Source organism: Phragmites australis, chromosome 23 (assembly GCF_958298935.1).
Source record: "Phragmites australis chromosome 23, lpPhrAust1.1, whole genome shotgun sequence".
In the NCBI taxonomy this organism is placed as follows: Eukaryota; Viridiplantae; Streptophyta; class Magnoliopsida; order Poales; family Poaceae; genus Phragmites; species Phragmites australis.
Window position 1 is genome coordinate 18881304 of NC_084943.1, and position 22712 is coordinate 18904015.

Genomic DNA, 22712 nt, shown 5'->3' on the forward strand with positions numbered 1-22712 from the left:
AAACACAATCCAGGTGTATGCATTCCCCTGGCAACCAGCCCTACCGCCCCTGGTTGACAGCTTAAACCACACGACAAACCTGCACCTGCACCGGCACCGAGTTGTCTGACACAGAGCTTAACCAATCAATCAGTCGGTCACCTTTGCAATCTGGATGATTAGCGGCGCTTCCTGTGGTTACGCTCGCGCCAGCGCCGCCATTGCCCCTCGACCTGAACTGAATCCATGCCACATATCGCTGTCCTTTGACTACACTCGTCGATGAGCTGTGTCCAGTTGTGCCGCGCCGCGCCGCGCCGTCTGCGCCGCGTCCTGCTCGCCACCTCCACACGCTTCTCTCTCTTTATCTCTCCTCGAATCCCTCTCTCTCCTCCCCCTTCTATCTCTCTACTCCTCACGAGCGCACACGGGCACAGCAGTGCTGCAAGGCTCGCATCACCACAACACACCAAGACAGCTCAGGCTTCTCCGCTCCCCATTCCCCTACGCGCTTTACCCCTACATCTGCCCCTCCGCCGCCAGCATTTCGTCGAGCACCGCAGTCCCCCGCCATGGCTAAGCTCGCCTTGGCCATCCTCCTGCTCCTCGCCGTGGCGGCATCTGCCTCCGCCGCGGCGTCCCTCGGCGCCGGCGCCGGGGACCACCTGGACTTGGGCTTCCTCTCTGGCGGCGGCGGCGGCAGGAGGGAGTGCCGGGGCACCGTGGCCGAGTGCCTGGCCGAGGAGGAGGAGGAAGAGCTCGGGTCCGCTTCGGCGGAGGGCCACCGGCGCGCGCTGTACGGGCGCCGGTACATCAGCTACGGCGCACTGCGCCGCGACACCGTCCCCTGCTCCCGGCGCGGCGCCAGCTACTACAACTGCCGCCCCGGCGCGCAGGCCAACCCCTACCACCGCGGCTGCTCCCGCATCACCCGCTGCCGCGGCTGAGCTTTGAGCCTCGCTCCTCCCTCCTCCTCCACCGGATCCGCCGACGGAAGCAGGGAAAGACCGGATCTTTCGTCGCTTCTCCGCCGGGCCGCCGTCCCCGAGTTAAAAATAAGCTTTCTTTAAGTCGTTGAAGTGGTACTACTACTGCTGCTGTTTACTACTAGCTATGGATTTGTTTGTTGCTGCTGTTGTATTTGTGATCTTTGTGCTGTGTAAAGTAACAGAGATTTGTGCCTCCATGGCTCCTTAATATGAAGATATACTCTTATTCTTTTGATTGAATGATTCCTGCCTGTCCTGTTCTTGGATTGAAAAAAAAAATCAGAGTTTTCTTCGCTAATCGGTGGTCAGAGCTATTGTTCTGAAATGGAGATGGAAGGCTGTGCTGGTTTTGCTTGACATTCATGCAGATCTAGAGCAGCAAACCATCTCTTTCTTCACCTGGTCGGCAGGAGATCCATGGAGGCTGCTCGTTGTTCACTGATCTGCAGATAGATCTGGGTGTCTGTTGCGTTCTTGCCTTGATCCATCACCTGCATTGTTGGCAGGAATGGAATGGAACGGACGTGTGTGCCGTGCATCATGTCACCATGAACAAGGAAGAACATGTGTCTTTGTATCCAATCTGCTGATTTCTCTTTCTATGCTGTGCTACGAACATGTACGTCACTACCATGCGCAGTTCCTTGCTTAAGGTTCTCGGAGCAAAGGTTAGTGACTGCCACGTTCTTTGTTGTTGATTAATACTGCTGATCTCTTGATTGAGGCCGTTGCATTTGACCATCTCTAGAAACAACGCCGATGCTTGAATAGTTAGGCAATCCACGATCTGCAGGAATAGTTTTTGCAATGTAATTTGTTGAGTTTTTTATTTTTATATTTTTAAAATAAAAATTCACAAAAATAAGCGTGTCAGAAAAAATTGCAGAACAAAAAATATGGTCAATCGGAAGAGCGATATATTTATTTTTTAAACTTATGGGCCGTTGTAAAGGTGGGCGATAGTAGGCTAATTCTGTAATTAATTTAAATGTATGTCTATTTTTAAAATTGTTTGATTTTCAAAATAAAAAAATAAAAAAATCGTGGTTTGTTGATGGAAGAATCTCCATCATTCTGCGCGCCATGTGGATTTGTTACACTGTGATTTGTTTATGCAGGGAACACATGACCTGTTTGTCCGCGTCAGTAGTAGTTGTTAACAAGGAACGCTGCCTCGGAATGGCCGCGAACCACGACTAGTTTATTCCAACGGTCGGCGATGCTCTGTTGTTTTCGTGAGGAAAAAAGATTGTTCTGGCAGAGATGATTTACAGCATTGAACTGAATTGGATCTGAAGCTAAAGCACGAACTCAATTTACGCAACCAACCAAATACTAGTGGCAGCATGGCACATTCATGAGTGATAGGTTTTTTTTTTTTTTTTTTTTTTTTGGAGAGTATAGTGATGGTAAATGATGATGCTTCTAGAGGAGGCTTGAGAACATGTCGTGTGCTGAGGTTGGTCTGCTCGTTGGGATCGACCCATGAGCTTTACTGGGGTTTTTTCTTAGTAGTAGGGTGAATATATAAGTGCATCTTTAACAAGTATTTGTTTGTAGCGTGGTATCTACGTGTTTAAGTGTTGGATGTGAATGTGGTGTGAGTGAATTATACGCGTCTTATATATAAATATAACTCTCTAAAAACATATTGTGCGTTCTTGTGCTCACACACTGTAAAAATAGTAGAAATATTTATAAAATATTTGAGAAAATTATGTTAGATAGTCGATGATATGATTAAATATTTCCAAAGTTTGAACTGCAAATACAATGTATTTTAGGAGAAACAAAAAGATAAATGTCAGTGAACAATAGCACTTCTTTTTTTTTCTCTTTTCTTTTTTCTTTTCAGGTTTAATTTTCAATAGATTTTTTTCTTCTCGATACATACTTTTAAGTTTATAGTTGTTTTTTTTGCATTCTAGATTGAATTTAGAAAATATTATCTAAATTTTTCATGACCATTTTCACCACGTTTTGAAGCTGGGAGTACGGAAGCGTATGAATGGGCAGGAACACTGGATATGTTGTCGAGGCTCATCCTGGGCTTGGCTGATCCAAGGCCTGGCACTGCCCATCGTACCCCACCCCACACCTCCATGTGATGATGTGAAACTGTGACGACCCATCTCAACCTAGCCTCGCTCAAGATTAAGATTTATTTGGCATAGTTTCGAAATCAGTTCTTAGATTGAAATTAAAAAAAGCTTTACTAAATAGTAATGTATAATTTTTAGTTTATACGATTTCGTAAGAGTTATTCTCTAAAATTAACTAGATGTTATAAGATAAAAAATCAATTTATACTAGTTCATTTCCACTATAGAATTACTTACTCCATAAAATTTACCCTAGAGAATCAATTTCAACCATATAATTATTTTTTTCAGAGAATCACCTTCCCCTACATAATTTAGATCCAAAAAACTGTACCAAACAGACCCTTACTAATCTTCTTTTTTATTTTTTAAATCAAAAAATTATAAATATATATGTTCGTTTTAAAATTTTGCAATTCTGTACTCCCGTCGCCCGTTGGAAGAGCAATATAGACTACCTGTCCTTTCCAATGGTGTAGCATCTAGACTCTTAGGTAAGTGATAAGTGTTTCAGTGATTAATGACTACCATATCACTGTGACTAATAAGTTTATTTTGAAGGATAATTAAAAGATTGGTTCACATTATTGTTGCGTGATCTTGGTCCTTTAATTGTATAGTTGAGCAATCAAAGGATGTAAACGTCAAGATTAAGGACCTTCTAGTTCTAAGTGTCACAAGGAGATGAATGACACTTAGAGTAGTATATGCTCTCTTTTGTTCTTTGATCGTATTATAAAGAAGGGATAAGAGTAGTAGTTTGACCTAGTTAAATCTAGATATAGTTAGATGCACACTCGTAAAATACTTGCACTAGATAGCTCAGAGAAGCCTATGAATGAGTTAAAGTGAAGATAGGACTTAAAAGGTTCCAATTGGTAAGTTCTGAAAACTCTATACCCGCTGGATGGTCTGGTGGTAAAGGCGTTGTACATGTCAGAGCTTTTATCTCAGTACTCTTGTACACACCAGATGATCCAGTGAAGAGAAGTTGGTAGCGTCGAAGTATTTTTCAAAAGAGGGATTTCGAGTTGAACGCGTCAGATGATCCATCGTACCATCAGAGGCTTCGCCAAAGTAAAGTCTAGAGGATTTCTTTGTGTTCACTAAAAGACAGACTTATACACGTCAGATGGTCCAGTGCATACATCAGATGTTTCGTCGAAGTAAAGTTCAAAGGTTCTGTTCACTGGAAAATAGACTTATACACGCTAGATGGTTTGGTGTATACATCGGAGGCTTCGTCGGAGCATTTAGTGAAGTAGTGGCTAGTAACGGCTAGTTTTTGGTGGACGATTCACACCGGATGGTCCGGTGTTTAGAGTCTATGCACGCTGGATCATCCGGCGTTTACGAAAAATATGAGTGGTTGGGCAATGGCTAGTTTTGGACCTCTAGTCTCATTTCATCTCAGTGCTGCACCTTGCGATTCAGAAGTGTTGAAATATTTAGTGTGTGATCAAGAGGCAAGGGAGTGCACTAGAGTGATTTGTAAATTTCATAATTGAAGATAAGGATATCATTAGTGCAAGGAGAGTAGCAAATGTGCATCTGACTATAGTCTAGGCTTGATTTGGGTTAAGTGAAATTATTGGCTTGTTACTTTTGGTGGTTGACAATACCTAGCTGGTCTTAATGATTGGAGGTGTCTTGCTGAGCTTTTAGAGTTCTTGTGTGAGCTTTGAAAGGAAACTTTGTGCTTGGTTTGAAGCCCACTAATCTAGAGATGGAGAAGTGGCTATCACTAGAGAGTACTTGAGTCTTGGTGACTCAAGGGGGAGTGATATCCTTAGTGAATGATCCAACGAGGATTAGGATGGGAGTGCCAACTTCTTGATACATTGGAAAAAAATTCAGTATCTTCTTGCCTATCTCTTTTTTTTTTCATTTACTTTCTTACAAGCTAATGTTTTGCAACTCTCTTCTTGTTATAGATTACATGTTTTCTTGCTTAGCATTCTATCAATTTTAGTAATTATAGTTGCTTTACTATTTATCTAGGATAAGGTTATTTACTTGTTCTAGAGTTTGATTGAATTTTTTTTAATTAGGGTTCAATTCACCTTATCTCTTGGATCATTCGATCCTTTCAAACGAGCGACATGTGGTGTCAACGACCTTGGACGGGGAAACAAGGCCATGTTGGATGCCACCTACCTATCGCTCGTTGGAAGGGCAAGAGGTAGCCTGTCACTCTTTCAACGAATGATATGGCGAAGTCATGCCATAATTCATAAGTGTTAGAGGTAAATAGCCTAACCTTAGTTTTTTTTACAAACCACATAGGGTAGCCATCAGATTTAGTTTTAGAATATGTTAGTCATCAGACCTGGAATCTACTGGTATTAGATATATATTTTCTAAGGATAAGTGTAATTGTTAGATATAGACTTTTATATATTCTAACATAATCAGATACGTCCAACCGGCACACGCTTATTGGACATATCTGATTATGACTCTATTGGTAATTTTAAAACATAATATCTAACACCATTAAATAAATTAATGAGGACTTCATGTGCTGATCGAGCACTTCAAAGAGTGTTGGTAAATGGCTTTTCTGTTCATACATAATTTGGTATCTCAAACACTTGGAAAACAATAGGTTGATTTCTAAGAGCCACCTAACCTTTTTCTCACTGCATTAAAGTAGAGGGAAAAAACTACACTCTCCATTTTCTCAATGGAAAAAAAACATTGCGGAACAGCACGGACCTATAAAACGGACAAGTGGTGTGAAACAGAAACAGCTCATTTCAACCAGGTACACGTTAATTCCATAGATCAAACTGGAGCAAATAGTGCTAGTGTGCTTACGAGAGATATTCGGTGATTAGGGTGGATTGATTTCCTTGGAATGGGAGGACTCGGTAACTAGTGTTATCTGTATACCTATATCTATATTTTTTAATCGGATATTTAAGAACTAAGTCAGATTTCGATATTTATGTTGGATTTCGAGTTCTATTTCACGTGTTTAATTTTTTTATCAAATTAGATATCTAAATCCGTATCGAATTTTTACACCTATATTCGTGTCAGGTAACACTGTCGGTAACCGAAGAAGCGAACCATCTCGTCCTTATCCTTCGGCTACCTTAACAACAAAGGGGCCGGGCGCCGCCAACGTTGTCCGTGAAAACTCGCAAAGGCCGGTCGCCTCTGCTGCCGACGAACGTTCACAGCCAACATCGAGATGGGGTGAATTTATTCTAGACAACAGGGGCGGTTCCCCCTAGTTTCGTTTCTCAAGGAGACCCAAGAATTTTACAAAGACCATGTCAGGAACAAGTGACAAAGGCTGGGCCGATGCATAAATGGAAGTTCAGTTCTGGACAGCAGTCACTCACAATCCAAGCATGCAAGAAATGTTTCACAATTAATCCTTTTCATTTTTTCAGGGAAACAACTTATTATTTTTCTGTTTGGCAGAGCTTCAACGTCGAGAATCATACATGATTTAGAGTGAACACATTAACTAGCTGCTTCCGAACCAATGGATAAAAACAAAGGAGTACATATACATCTCCAGAGCATCCTATATAAATTATCGCCAAAATTTGATAGAAATTAGCTAACAGCTCCTACGTTGTAAAAAAATATAAATATTAGATGTGATAATATAAAGGCACAAACTCAAAGTATATATGGAGACGTGGATACGCTATGAGAGTATCGTGAAATGAATACATCAGGAGTAATACCATAGTTTGATTTTAGATAGGACCTATAAGAGGAGTAGATTATTCGCTAATTTTCTTCATAATTTCTTCATTTATTTTTATTAATAAAAGGAGTCTCATATATGTAGCCAGTAATGAGAGGACAAAGCTGACCTACAAAAATAGAGAAATCATTTAAAATATAGAGGTTTTTATTAGATTGAATGAGAATAGGGGAAGAGGTGACGAGAACCGGCTTATGTTTTATATAATAGTTGATGCTTCAATACAAAACTTTGCATATCAAACAAAATATATACATGAGCCTAACATGCAGTGGGTAATATTTTCATTTCCACGATTTATATTAGTTAATGACACGAAAGTATTTTCACAGTGGCAATTTTACTCAGCTTTATTCAGTAAATGTGCTTTTGTGCAGAGACTAGTACATTAGCAGTAAAAAGACATAAATATGTACTTAATAGAGATATTAACATTCAACCTGACCCTGAACATCGAATGCATATACCCGTTGCTCATTTGAGCATTTCAAGCATGCAGTACAAATGATCCTGACCTTCCGATTTCCAATTTCGCAACTACAGGAAGCATCAAAGTCTCCAGTGCCGTGCATGAGGCAGGTAAAAAATTCATGAAAACTTTACTCAGACACCTGCCTGTGCAAAGTAAATATATTGTGCATCAAGGTCACTAGTGGCAACAAGTAGGCTGCAGAGATATTCATGTTTTGCATGTGACAATATTCTGATCAATGACGCGAGATCATATCTGAGCGGCAATTAGTGAGAGTTTCAGCTACTAATTGCATTCAGAAGACTAATGGTGAATAACACTTCCTGTCACACACACACATACATCTATAGTAAATTGCATGTAAGAGCCAGGTAAAGAGTGAATTATTATTATTACAGTAATTCACTGTATATGAAACATCTCATAATAAAACAGAAAAGAATAGCGAAATGTGGGAGCGTACTCATTAGCAGGCCTTTTAAAACCCCTCAGTGAGTCCTAAAATAAGACTAAACATGAGCAGGGGAGAGAGAGAGGGAGTGAGAGAGAGAGAGAGATTTGGTGCTTAAAATGCACAAAATATAGTTGATTTCTTATGGATAATCCTGATGAATCAGGAATCAATGGAGCACGAATGTCTTGATATACACCTCTACCCTCGTCTGCCCAGCGACATGAATAGAATACAATCGCTTCTTGGGCCCTGGTAAGCTGACCAACAAAACCAAAGCCCCTGCCGTAAGCGTTTTTGCGTTTTTTTCTTTTTCGAAAAGAGAGCAGGAGCTCTGCCATTAATTAAAGAAAAATAGAGTTTCTACAACAAACACTTATCTGGCTCAAAACGAAGGGAATGCGAAAATACAAAAGATTAAAACATAAAGACGTTAGCACACTATAACACAGAACACATGTAATATGCACACAAAAGAGAGCTAAATGGACGTCCAAAACAGTTCTATTTTCAGGATGACATCTTCCTTTACCAAGATTGAAACCTAACTTGGTTGGAGCTCAAAATTTTGAAAAATCCTCCTGTTTCTCTCCTAAATATTCCAACTTAAAAATAACATTCTCTCCTTCCAGATGTTTCTATCCTGCCGTAAGCGTTGTGGTCAGCATGAAAGCTAGTGCAGATGAAGTAACTGCTCTGCAGGAAACAGGAAGCATTTTAGCGGCCCCTTGTGCAGTTCGTAGTGCCTGTTTCTCTGTAATTGTCAATCTCTATAACCCGTCATCAGACTGTGTTTTTTTTTTCTTGACTTTTTGTTTTCAGTGCTTTGGACTGTGTACGTTTTAGTTATGTAAAGATCAGAAATAGATTCTCGTGTGATTGTATCATCTTAATATAATAATAAAAGTTGATAAAACTTCTTTTAATCCAAAGACCGTGGTGAGAACCAGCCATGAACAATTGTAGGTTGGTGAATCAAAAGAAGGTTTCTGCACCATTCAAAACCCAACCTTTCCAGAAATACCTTTTAATTAATCTCTTCTTTTTGCGAGAAAAAACATCCTTTTATATAGCAATGTTACAAGTTAGCATGCATATATAGAGATGTCGGTTTTTGTTTTCATACCAATCGGGAAGGTCTTCCGTTACCTAAAAGATACCAATCAGGAAGACGAAGGAGCACAGCTCCATATCTCCTTATACAAGATAAATTGTCATTAAAATTTGATGGAATACAGATCCATACCTCCTTACCAGATGAATTGTCATATAAAAAGTGGTGAATGCACATTGGTTCATTTCCTGTCCTCTCTACTACTATCATCAGTATCACTGTATAGCAAGTTCAGTTGTAGGAAGGCATGCACGAGATGAGATCACTGTGCATCGACTAGATGAGATGAGATCAGAGAGGTAAATGAGTGTAAATTTCTTGTACTCATTAAGGACTCCGAAAGAGTGTATGTGTCGGTGAATCAGGAATTAGGGGTTTTCGAATTCCGAGGTCAGGTCAGCAATCTGTCACGTGGCGTCCTCCCGCGGGGATCATCTCCACGAGGTACGAGAAGACTAAGTCCCGGGAGGGGTGCTTGGGGCCATGAACAGTGGTTCTCGAGTACCCGAGTTCCCCGATGATCTGCGAAGACCAAGTGCCGGGAAGAGAGTGCTCGGGGTCATGAACAGTGGCCCCCGGGCACCCAAGTCCCCCAACGATCAGAAAAACCGAGTACCAGGAAGTATGTGCTCGGGACTGCGAACAGTGGCCCCCCGAGCACCTGAGTACCCTGAGGACCCAAGGAAGTTAGTTCCGGGAGAGAGTGCTCGGGGCTGCAAGTAGCGGCCCCCGAGCACTCGGTTCCCCGAGGATCTGAACAGTCAATTCCGGGAGAGAGTGCTCGGGGTCGTGAACAGTGGCCCCCGAGCACTCGGTTCCCCGAGGACCAAGAGAGGGCGTTTCCGGGAGAGAGTGCTCGGGGATGTGAACAGTGACCTCCGAGCATTCGGTTCCCCGATGGCCCAAGAAGTCCTTCGCCGGTGGCCCCCACAGGGGTCCAGCGGTGAGGTGTCAGCCAGTGAAAGGCCCGATGCCGCATTTAAGAGGGCGCGTGGCCTGTCACTTCCAACTGCTCCTGCCACACTCGGTGTCAGTCTCTGCCACATCCTGGCAGAAGGGCGTGGGGACATTTAATGCACGGGTCCCATCCCGCGTCATCCAGCGCGCCTCGGGATAGCATCGCGAAGCCCAAGGCGCCCCGCCTGCCACCCTGCTGTGTCAGGCGAACAAGACCGGGCGGGCACACCGAGTTGCTCTGTGGCTGCCCGGTGGGCCCTCTTCACGGCGTCTGTTGCCAACGCTATCATGACGACCGAGACCGGGCGGGGGGCTCGTTTTCAACCCCACCGTCACCTCGCGCAGCAGTCCATAATGACTACTTTTCTATTTATGGCGCCTTGGAACTCGTGCCCTCCCTTTCGGGGCACGCTACCGCCGGCGAGTATTTAATAGAGCCGGTGGGCACGGACAAAGACAGACTCGGATCCAACTCTCTAACTCTCGAACGAAAACCGAAGACAGAAGAACACTCAATACAAGCACAGAAGTTGAGACCACCGAAAAACAAGGAGCCCGAAGCTCTAGGATAGACAAACATTCTTGTAACCAGCAACATCGCTGAGGGACATTCTCAGGGCATTTATAATATCCACACAGGAGTAGGGTCTTACGCTCAGTGCGGCTCGAACATATCTAAAAACCTCCAGAGCATTTACTGCATTCTGCATTCGATCATTCCATCCCACCTGCCATCGCATTTACACCCATTTATTTCTCCCACAAACATATTTAGAATCATCTCCCAACCAAACCTCAAAAAGAGGTCCCTCCGGATCCCTGCGATAGGAGTTCACTCTCCGACCGATAGTATGACTCTTCACTTCACGCGCATACTTATTATTCCCTAAAGACATTGGAAATACAAAAGTTAATTTTGCAAGAGGATGCTGAGATATACCCCTATTAAACATATATAATACAAGGACTACCACTTAACCTTATCACATTATTAAAGTACTGATAAAGTCTTTAAGAGTTGAAACAAACACACTCTTGCTTTATTCAATGACATGAAAAACATTATGGAGCAACAAGTTCCTATAAAACAGACGAAGGATGCGAAACGGCTGGAATTCTTTTGACACAGCGTGTGCTGCTAACTGCGGCAGGTGTGCAAGTGTGTGTGTCAGAGAGAGACACTTTGCTTAGAATACACATAATACTTTAGTTGCCTTTTTTTGGATTGGGAGGACTCGGAAATCGAAGGATCACGAAAATCTTGAGAGGAATCCCTACGCTGAGCAATAACCAGCAAAATGACAATCTTGAGAGGAATCCCTACGCTGAGCAATGAGCAGCAAAACTGAAAACTCTGCGGCTTCCTTGTCCCCTGCCTACCTCACCAACAAAGCCGTTGCCAACGGCGTCTCTCGAGATGAAAACACTGTTGCGAGTTACACTTCTACATGCATAGGTCAATTTCATCTCGTTGATTTAATACCAATCTATAATATCTATAGAAGTCATCCCTGCTAACAGTAATTATGATCTCTAAAGCTCCCTTCTCATGAGGCCACGTCGCCTACAGATCTAGATCATCGCGTTCGTCCTGTCCGTCTGATTCGCGCTCCCGTGGAACCATCAGGCACACGAATATCAGTAATCACCTGGAAGCGAGGACACGCCGACGACAGATCAGATTCCGCAACGCCTTCATTCCATGCATTCAGTGAGGCAAATTCTCCACCATTCTACATCATCCCCAACTGGGTTGCTGTAGAGCTGTACCAGTTCGCTGCCGCAGCAATATCCGTTTGAGCTTCGCCAGTTGCCCTGCGAAGAATTCCACCTCACAACACCGTTGTTCTGACACCCGTCACGGATTAAAATTTCAACGAAATTTTATGAATTTTGAAGAGGAACGAAATATTTAATTTTAAAAATTTCTTTTCTGATACGTGAGACTCACAGACAAGATGACGAAAAATAACCAGAATATCGTTCTACGAATTTTTACCCTTTCACCGGTGAAGAAAAAAAACTGTAAAACGAAATCGAAATCCCTACTCCTGTGCCTCTACCGCTGCAGCAACCTGTGCACCGTCCATCCCTCCTAACCGTAGCGCGTCTCCTTGCATTGGTCCCGATCCAAACCCATGGCCATGGTACGACGGGAGAGTTTCTCTTCCTCTCTCAAACTCCCCATCTTACATGTGTTATCCGATTTCCAGGTCTTTTAGACTCAGAAGGGCTAGCATTCTGCACTAGAGATCATCTACTTGAATAAAAAACACTTACATAAAAAAAAAGAGAACTGGATAAAGAAATTATCAAGTTGATGGATGAAGGATGGGATGGTTAAGATCAACTCATATGTGACTCTTATCCCTCTTTAAAAAAAACAACTTGAAAAAGTTAGAAAATTTCGGCACTCAAATAAAAATGAAAATTACAATGAAAACAAAAAAACTTACAACCAAACAAAGGAACCAATAAAAGAAAACTAAAGGAGATGAACACAAGTACAAGAGGAAATATAAACTTTATTTTTTGCAGAGGAACATCCTATTTTTGGTGGATTACAAAGTGTTTTTGCAAACAAAAGCTCTCACATAATACCTAGGCTAAGCACTGATTTCTCCCTCTCCTAAAATCCTAGCACATAACTCTCAAATAGATAGCTCAAAGGGCTCAACCACCCCTCCCTTTCTATTTATAACCTAGATTCCTTGATCCCTAAATTTACTAGATTGTTTCAAAAATGCCCCTCTCTTCCAGTACACTCATACCTATCATTGATGGTATTTTCGTCCATCTTTTTTCTCGTCTATTGAACGACCGTGGCGTCTTTATGACTTAGCTTCGTCTCGACGCAAGCTTCGTGATCATGCCATGTGCACTTCACACTTTCCCACGATATTAAGACCAAACTGCGAAACTGCCTCACACGCTTATCAAAGCGTGACTCACCGCCACTTGCTTACACCTTAAGCAAGCCACCCGATGTTGACCCGTGTACTCTGTCTTGAGATCTCGACCGCCGGCAAGTCTCTCCCACTTTCGATCCCTCGGGCCACCTTGTCACTTGCACCAATATCCCTTTCGCTCGACTTTATCAACACACCGTCTTCATCCATCTTCTTACACTTTGCTTGCACACCACATGTATAACTAGGATCACTCTTGACTCTACCTGGCCACCTTGATTGTCCAGTATCAAGCACCCCGCTTAGCCTCGATCATCCCGCTGTCGACCGTCAAGTTGCATCCATTACCTGCAAATCATAAGACAAGCACAAACATATCTCCAATTTCATCTCCAATTAGACAAAATCAAAATTCTCTGTTGAAGAACTTATCACAGAAAAATCGTGAATACCGAATGATCCGGCGTGTATTTCCCTTCTGATTACCAGACCATCCAGCACTTGTAATTATGACTCCACTGAAAACTTTTTGGAAAATCCTCCGATGAAGCATCCGGTGTACACTCCTCCATCGTCGGACCATCTGGTGAGTGCAACCCGCCAGACAAGTCATTTTGCAACCTCTCTGGAACAAACGATCGTTCACATTCTCCATCGTCGTACCATCCGGTGTATAGAACTCCTGAACTCTGCCTCCTGGAATGCTCTTACGTGCACATTGCTTCATCGCCGGACCATCCGATGTGTACAAATTCTCCATCGTTGGATCATTCGGCGAGCGCAAATTTCCTGGCTCAGAGACAAACACTCCAACTCTAATATCTTTGGTTAGTCTCAAACAAAGACAAACACAATCATGCTTATGCAATACCAAAGATCATCAAACCAACTTAATAAACTTATCAATCACTCATCACAAATAAACTAAGGCACATATCAACTTGGTTTCTCAATCTTTCCCTTGATGAGTGCATTGATAATTCTGAAAGTACAAAGATTTTTGTTTGAAGAAATTATAGCAAGAGAAGCTCATCCATGTGACCAAAAGGCTAAAGAGAAATCAAATCAAGGTCACTTAGCATAAGAAAGATTTCATAATCCCAAAGAGAAGCAAAGACAAGCCAAAAAACAACAAACTCTTCCTCGATGAATGCACAGTTTTTATTATGCAAGATTCTTTTTTGTGATTTAGTGTATATTTTCTCCCTCTTTGGCAATGCAAACATCAAGGACAAAACATCTTGCAATGCATGAATATGCAATCTTAATGAGCTTTCACAAGTATATCAAAAAGCATTTGCGAATGCTAGAAACGTCAAAGGGCTATGAAAAGTAGAATAAGGAACTCACAATCGCACAAAAGGCTAAAAAAGATACAGTGTCACAATAGCATGAAGCTTTACAAGCTAAACCTGAAGAATTATTTGTGCATTTAAGTTCACATAGCCGAATCATGGTAAAAGCGACCACCAAAGCATCCACTCGTGCTGAGGCAAGACAACTATTAAGAACTAACAACTTCAATCTCAAACTAGATAAACAAACATTCATGACAGTAAGCTTTGCAAATATTTATATATGAAACCAAGACTTAGTTAGATCAAGTGATTAAAAAGATTGAGCATTTAGGCACAGTTCTTTGTAATTCATTTTATCCTCAAGTTAATTCTTATCCAAGCAAAATGTCGCACGACTGGGTACGGCAAACACCTCGAGGCTTCAAGACAAATGTATTGGATTACATCTTAGAAAAAACTTGATTGTTCAAAATTATTTAAATGGCATACATTCTCAAGTTTTTCACAAGATCAAGGCAAGTAGTATCTTTGCGACACAAGGAGCACATATTCCCCTAAGGTTCTATCATGAGCTAAACATTTGACAAATACAGAAAACATAGTACAATGTTTCCCAATCCACTGTCTTAAACCAAGAAGCTTAGAGCAAGATATTCATCAACCTAGCCTTAACACAAGTATTGATTAAGCTAAAGCAATTACGAACATAGTGATTAAGAATATAGCATTTTATAGTCTACATGATTTATAAAATTGCCAAATGTCATCTTTAGAAAATCTAGCTTTCTTGAAATGTTTCATGTTAAAGCATCAAGAGGAGCCTAAAATTAAAAGATTGCTCCGCACAACTACTCAACAAAGTCAAAATTCAAGACTAGCAACTGAAAATGTGAAAGACATACAAATCAAAGCTCAACTACTATGATTATCTTACACAATGTGATGCACTGCAAAGGCAACAAAAGTAAGATAGACTATGTACAACTGCAACTCTCCCTCACACAATGTCATAGGGATGACACACTGCAAGATCTTCTCTTAGAAAAGCAAACCTTGTTGCATCTGGAGGCTTGGTAAAGACATCGGCAAACTGGTGTTGGATATCTATGTATCTCAAGTCAATGTCTCCCTTTTCATTATGGTCTCGCAAGAAGTAGAATCTCACATCTATGTGTTTGGTTCTAGAGTGTTAGACTGGGTTATTAGCTAAGTTTATGGCATTGGTGTTGTCACACAAAAGTGGCAAACTCTTGAAGTCTAACCCAAAATCTCTCAAGGTAGTAACCATCCACAAGATCTGAGAACAATAGCTAGCGATAGTAACATATTTAGTTTTATGCAGTTGACTGGGCAACTGTAGACTGTTTGCAAGAAGACCAACAAACAAGAGAGGTATCTAAGAAATGACAAGTACCTAAGGTACTCTTCCTATCAATTCTACAGCCAGCAAAGTCCGCATTTGAAAAACCTCGAAGGGAAAACGAAGAAGATGCAGAGAACCAAAGACCATACTCAAGGCTGTGTTTGAGATACCTCAAGATGCGCTTCACCGCTTGGCGATGAGATGCCCTTGGTGATGCTTGGAAACGAGCATACAAGCAGATGATGAAGTGGATGTCCGGTCTTGTCGCTGTCAGATACAAGAGGGAGCCAATCATACTCTTGTACTCCCGCTGGTCTACCGTCTCTCCATCTTCATCTGGATCAAGCACGATCAAGGTAGCCATCGATGTCGCCATGGGCTTCACATTGCTCATGTCAAACTTCTTCGTAGATTCTTTGTGTACTTCGCCTGGTGGACGAATGTACCTTTCTTGCATTGCTTGATTTGAAGCCCAAGGAAGAAGTTGAGCTCGCCCATCATCGTCATCTCAAATTTTCTGCTCATAATTTCTGCAAACTTGGCCACAAGAGCATGAGAAGGACAAAAAAAATGATATCATTCATGTATATCTAAACAGTAGGAAGTCATTGTCATGCCTAAAGGTAAATAAGGTTTTATCAACCAACCTCATCACATACCTATGCTCTAACAAGAATGACTTGGGCCTATCATACCAAGCCCTATGCGTCCGCTTAAGCCCATACAAAGCTTTCTGAAGCTTGTATAATCTATGTGGTTATTTGGGATGCTCAAAACTAGGAGGTTGCTTGATATAGACCTCTTCTTCTATAAAACCATTTAGAAAAGCACTTTTGACATCCAATTGATATAACTTGAAACCCTGAGATGCCAAAAATGTAAGGAAGATCCTAATGGCTTCTAATCTAACTACTGATGCAAAGGTCTCTCTAAAGTCTATCCCCTCTATTTGAGTGAAACCCTGAGCCACAAGTCTAGCTTTGTTTCTAACTACAGACCCATCCTCCCCCTGTTTATTCTTAAAACCCATTTTGTGCCTATATTATGGATATTTGGGGGTGGTTCTACAAGGACCCAAACTTGATTTCTGTCAAAGTTTTATAGTTCTTCATGTACGGCATTAACCCAATTTGAATCAGAAAGGGCGTGTCCAACATCATGGGGCTCAAAAGCAGCAAAAAATGTAGAAACAGAGAAACGAACATGTTAAGCAGATTTGGACCTCGTTACCCTTTCACCAAGGTCACCGATCATCAGCTGTGGGGGATGTCTCCACTGAATGTGTTAAGGAGCCTCGCATCGTGAGACAATCTCCCCCTCAAACGCTGCTGGTGCAGGCCCGAAAGCAACTGAAGTGGAAGTAGAGGCTGTAGTACCCTCTACCGGTGTAGAAGAAGCAGGAGCCATCTCTGAAGCAGGTGTGACAGAAGGAAGTAGTGGATCATCCTCATCATCACCGGTAACTAGAAGGTTGCCATCTACAAAAATGCTTTCACTCATCTCTTGATCATTTGCACACTCAAGAATAGGGCTAGCACAAAAGGTTGATTAATCAAACAAGATTCTTCTCAAACTTGAACTTGGACAATCCTCGGATCAAGCCTAGGACACTCAACCGTGAGAGCAAATCAAAACTCATGTGCCATAGCCTCCTATGCTACATCCAAAGCTTAGAAAAAAGTTGTGCAATTAAACACCAAGAATAACCATAAAACTCAAAAAAGTCAACTCCAAAGACTCTCCCAACTCGAGAAATCTGACAAACCAAAGTGCCTGAGGAATCAAGAACTTGAGAAGCATCGCGTTTAAAGTGCACTTCCAAGTTCTAATCCAACAACTGAGATACAGAAAGCAAATTGTATCCCAGAAGCTTCACCAAAGCCACATCTTTGAGAGTAAAATTCTCACTCACTTTTACCATACATTTGGCATTCACTCTACCTTTTCTGTCATCCCTGAAAGTGATGTACTCATGTTGGTTCATCGGGGTGAGGCTGGAGAAACATGATGCATCTCCGGTCATATGACGTGAACAACCAGAGTTAATAAGCCACTTGTTCTCCAAGCCTCCACCTGCCACCTACATCAAGTAAGAAGAGCTCGAGTACTCAGTGCTGGGGTAAGTAAGGAACTTCTTGGGGATGCAGCACCGAGTCGCTCGAGGTAAAGATGTGAAAACATGTGTATGTGAATTAGTCCTAGCACGCTGGGGGCGTGTACCACGATGAGGAAAATGTGGTCCGCCAAAGCGCTGTGACTCAAAGTCTCTGCCGCGTTGATCAAAATGATATAAACCATGGTATGACCTACGTCGGACACCGCCTCTAGAAAAGAACTAAAAAGTGTTTGAATCTTTTGAGTGAGAGCGAGGAAAAGGTTCATGTACATCAAAAGAGGGGCGGTACAAGTTCCGAGTGCTCCACTCCCACTCATATCGCTCATCTCTCCTACGGTGAAAACAGAACTCCACTAGGTGACCCTCTCTCTGGCAGTAGGTGCACACATAACGCCTCTCATGAACTGTCCTGCTAATCACTACAGGTTCTGTCACATGGGCTTTCATTTTTGGATGAAGAACTCTCTTGGGTTGTGTCTTTGGAAGCTCTCTCTTCTTGTTTTGTAGTGTGGGATTGTTCTTTTCTGGCATAGGCTGTGTAGCATTCATCTTTGCCTTTTCAGACTCTAAGGTAGTGGATGTAGTGAAAACAGTCTTGACAGGACTGTTGTATGCTGCTCTCTCAAAGCCCAACCCTAGAGCTAATCCTGTCTTATCCACACACATCTTGGTCTTGGTCAAGATCAACATCCTTTGTGTTCAAAGGGTAATTCTTGCAAGCGCCTAAGAGATTAGGTCTAGACTCCTCCCTCAAGGAGCTTCTTCTCAGCAGTCTCAAGCCGACTGGTGACTTGAGCATGATCGAAAAGGAAGGATAAAGGCCAAAGGTATAGTAAGGGTGAATACGAATTTCACTCTCAAGGATATGACTTTGGTAGAGCATCTGGGATACAATGTTCTCTCTGTATCTCAGTTGCTAGATGAGGACTTGGAAGTGCGTTTCAAACGTGATACTTCTCAAGTTCTTGATTCTTCTGGCGCTTTGATTTGCAAGATTTTCAGAGTTGGGAGAGTTATTAGAGCTGATTTTTCCAAGTCTCTTGGTTCTTCTCATTGTTTGATTGCTCAACCTTCTTCTGAGCTTTGGATGTGGCATAGGAGACTAGGGCACATGAGCTTTGATTTGCTTACTCATCTGAGTGCTCTAGGCTTGATCCGAGGATTGCTCAAGCTCAAGTTTGAGAAGAATCTTATTTGTGCTCCTTGTCAGCATGGAAAGATGATTGTTGCCTCCCACCCACCAGTCAATCTGGTGATGACTGAACGACCGGGAGAACTTCTCCATATGGACACTATTGGTCCTTCTCGAGTTCGTTCGGCGGGTGGGAAGTGGTATGTTCTTGTCATTGTTGATAATTTCTCTCGCTACTCTTGGGTCTTCTTTCTTGTAAGCAAGGATGAAGTGTTCTCACACTTTCGGAGCTTAACTTTGAGATTGTTCAAGGAACTCCTTGGTGCATTGAAAGAAATTCACAGTGATAATGGCACCGAGTTCAAGAACTATCTCTTTAATGCTTTTTGTCTTGAGTATGGCATTGAGCATTAATTTTTTGCTCCACGCGTTCCTCAACAGAATGGTGTGGTTAAAAGAAAGAACAAAACTTTGGTGAAGATGGCTAGGACGATGCTCAATGAGCATAGGACTCCTAGGAGGTTTTGGACTGATGCCATAAGCATAACGTGCTACATCTCCAATCGGATTTTCTTGCACTCGATCTTGAATTTGACTTCTTATGAGTTGAGCTTTGGGAGGAAGCCAAAGGTTTCACATTTGAGAGTCTTTGGTTGCAAGTGCTTCATCCTAAAGCGTGGCAACCTTGATAAATTCGAGTCGCGTTCTTCCAATGGTATTTTCTTGTGGTATTCTCCAAATGGTCATTCTTATAGGATCTTTAATCTTGAAAATAACACCATCATGAAGTCATGTGATGTGACCTTTGATGAAACAACCCCCTGTGCGAGTTATGTCTTTGAGTGTGCAGGTGATCAGGAGATGAGTGAGAGCATCTTTGTATATGACGACCTTTCAGCTCTCAGTGAGGATGAGAATGATCCACTACTTCCCTCGACCATGCCTGCTTCAGAGCTGGCACCTGCTTCTTCCACTCCAGCAGAGGGTCTTGCAGCGTCTACTTTCACTTCAACTACTCTCGAACCTGCACCAGCACAGGTTGAGGGGGAGTTCACCTCTAGGCGTGAGGCCCCTCAGCACATTCAGCGGCGACACCCTTCACACATGATGGTCGAAGATCTTCATGAGAGGGTAACGAGGTCCAATACTGCTTCTCATGCTCATTTTACTGATTCTGCATTCGTTGCTTCTTTTGAGCCCCATGATGTTGGACATACTTTTTCTAATTCGAGTTAGGTCAATACCATGCATGAAGAGTTAGAAAATTTTGAGAGAAACCAAGTTTGGGTGCTTGTAGAGCCACCTCCCAATGTTCACACCATAGGCACAAAATGGGTTTTCAAAAACAAACAGGGGGAGAATGGGTCTGTAGTGAGAAACAAGGCTAGATTAGTGGCTCAGGGTTTCACTCAGGTAGAGGGGATAGACTTTGGAGAAACCTTTGCACCCGTAGCTAGGCTAGAAACCAAACCTCTAGATGCTACCAGATTTACCTATTTGAGGGGAGAGCTTGGTGTATACCATCCCTATGACCTTGTGTGAGCGGGAGTTATTCTTGTATATACTCTATCTTATTTTTGCTGCATTTGGATTGCATTTTATTATGTAAGATAATCATAGTAATTGAGCTTTGACTTGTATGACTTTAGCATTTTCTTATGCTAGACTTGAATTTAGACTAAGTTGAGTAGTTGTGCGGAGCAATCTTTTAATCTTAGGATCTTTTGATGTTTTGAAATGAAACATTTCAAGCAAGTTAGATTTCCTTAAGATAAAATTTGGTAATTTTATGAATTATATAGACTATGAAATGCTACATTCCTGATCACTATATTCATAATTGCTTTGGCTTAGTCAATGCTTGTGATAAGGCTAGTTTGATGGATATCTTCTTTTAGGACTTCTTGATTCAACACAGTGGATTTAAAAATATTGCACTATATTTTTTGTCTTTGTTAAATGTTTAGCTCATGATAGAACCTTGGGGGAGCATGTGTTCCTTGTGTCGCAAAGACACTACTTGACTTGATCTTGTGAAAACTTGATAATTTGTGAAAAATTGAATAATCTTGAAAATGCATGTTTCTTGTGCTAAAATGTGATCCAATACGGTTGTCTTGAAGCCTCAAGGTGTTTGCCATACCCAGTCGCATGACACTTTGCCTGGATAAGAGAGAGCTTGAGGATGAAATGAAAGATATGTGCCTAATTGATAATTTCTTAATCACTTGATTTAACTATATTTTGGTTTCATATGTACATTTGCAAAGCCTACTATCATGAATGCTTGTTTGCCTAGTTTGAGATTGAAGTTGGCTAGTTCTTAATGCTTGTATTGCCTCGGCACGAGTGGATGCTTATGTAGTGGTCACTTTTAACATGATTTGGCTATGCGAACTTCAATGCGCCAACTAATTTTCGGGTTTAGCTCGTAAAGCTTCATGTTCTTTTGTCACTATCTCTTTTTTAGTCTCTTTACGATTGTGAGCTTCACCTTCTATTTTTTCACAACCCTTTGACATTTCTAGCTCTTACAAATGCTTTGTGGTATACTTGTCAAAGCTCATTAGGATTGCATATTCATGCATTGCATAATATTTTATCCTTCATATTTGCATTGTCAAAGGGGGAGAGCATAATGCACAAAGATGAGAATATGAATAAATATGCTTCAAAGGGGAGAAATGAGAAAATTTGCAACAAACCTCAAAGAAAAATGAAAATGTGCATTCATCAAGGGGAGCACTTGTTTTTGAGTTTTTAGACTTTTCTTGCTCTTTTGAGGTTGTGTCTTGTCTTTGCCTCTCTTCGGCCTTTTGCAATCCTTCTTATGCCAAGTGTCGTGTTTTTCCTCTTTATCGAGTTTTTTGTCACTTGGATGTGCTTCACTTCTTCAAACCAAATTCTTTGTCCTTTGAGGGTTGTCAATGCACTTATCAAGAGGATTGAGAAACCAAGTTGAAATGTGTCATGGATTATTTGTGATGAGTGATTTACAAGGTTGTATGAGTTGATTTGATGATTTTACCTCAGAGCCAGAGTTTTTACCTTCGATCTAGTGATCCAGCACTGAAAAGAATGGCTTCACCGGATGGTCCGGTGCTGGACACTAAAAAGAAAAATAATGAAGTAAAAACTTGTGACTTTCGGTAAAAAGCTCACCGGATGGTGCGGTGCTCTGAAGATGTGAACACCGGACTATTTCTTGCAGAGAAGAATTTTTTTGAAGGAAAATGGAGCTTTGAACACCAGATGGTCCGGTGTTTGGGTTGTGAGCACCGGAGGCTTTCACCGGACCTTATTTTTAGAGAAGTAAAAACTATTGACTTTTGGTAAAATGCTCACCGGATGGTCCGGTGTTAAGGAAATAAGAACACCAGAGCATTTTCCAGGGAAAATAAAAAACTGTTGGCTTTTGGTAAAATGAGATTGAACTTGGTAAAAAGTGTTCTCGATTTTTTTAGATAAGCTTTGAACTGAGCATTTAGATTTTCACTAATCTATAATGAATTTGGAGATGGTTTGGAGAAACATGTTTGCTTGTCTCATGTGTGCAGGTGATAGATGCAACTTGGCAGTTGACGGCGGGTGATCAGGGCCAAGCGGGGTGCTTGGTGCTGGACGATCAAGGAGGTCGGACGGAGTCGAGGGTGATCCTAGCGGTACACATGGAGGTGAAGAAAGGCATAGGATGAAGGTTGATGAAGATGGCGTGTTGACAAAGTCAAGTGAAGGTGATGTCGTGCAAGTGACAAGATGGCCTGAGGGATCGAGAGCGGAAGGGACTTGCCGGAGGTCAAGATTGTAAGACGGAGGACATGCGTCGACATCAGAGCACTTGCTTGAGGTGAAGCAAGTGGTGACTAGTCACGCTTTGAGAAGCGTGCTAGGGTTTCATGGTTTGGCCTCAAAACCGTGGGAGGACTGCAGGTCCATATGGCATCATCGCGAAGCTTGCATCGAGATGAATCTAAGTCGTGAGAACGCCATAGCCGTCCGATGAATGGAGAAGAAAATGAACCAAAATACCCTCAGTGGTAGGTAGGAGTGTACTACAAAAGAGGGGTATTTTGAGAAAAAGCTAGGAAACTTAGGGGTTA

The 22712-nt window shown here is 41.9% G+C and overlaps 1 protein-coding gene across 1 annotated transcript; it reads left to right on the forward strand.

Annotated features, from left to right (window-relative positions):
• Positions 1 to 314: 314 nt before the first annotated feature.
• LOC133906338 (rapid alkalinization factor-like) lies at positions 315 to 1208 on the forward strand. Its single transcript, XM_062348211.1, has one exon. The coding sequence runs from the start codon at positions 552 to 554 to the stop codon at positions 924 to 926; it is 375 nt and encodes a 124-aa protein (XP_062204195.1). The 5' UTR covers positions 315 to 551; the 3' UTR covers positions 927 to 1208.
• Positions 1209 to 22712: the final 21504 nt, after the last annotated feature.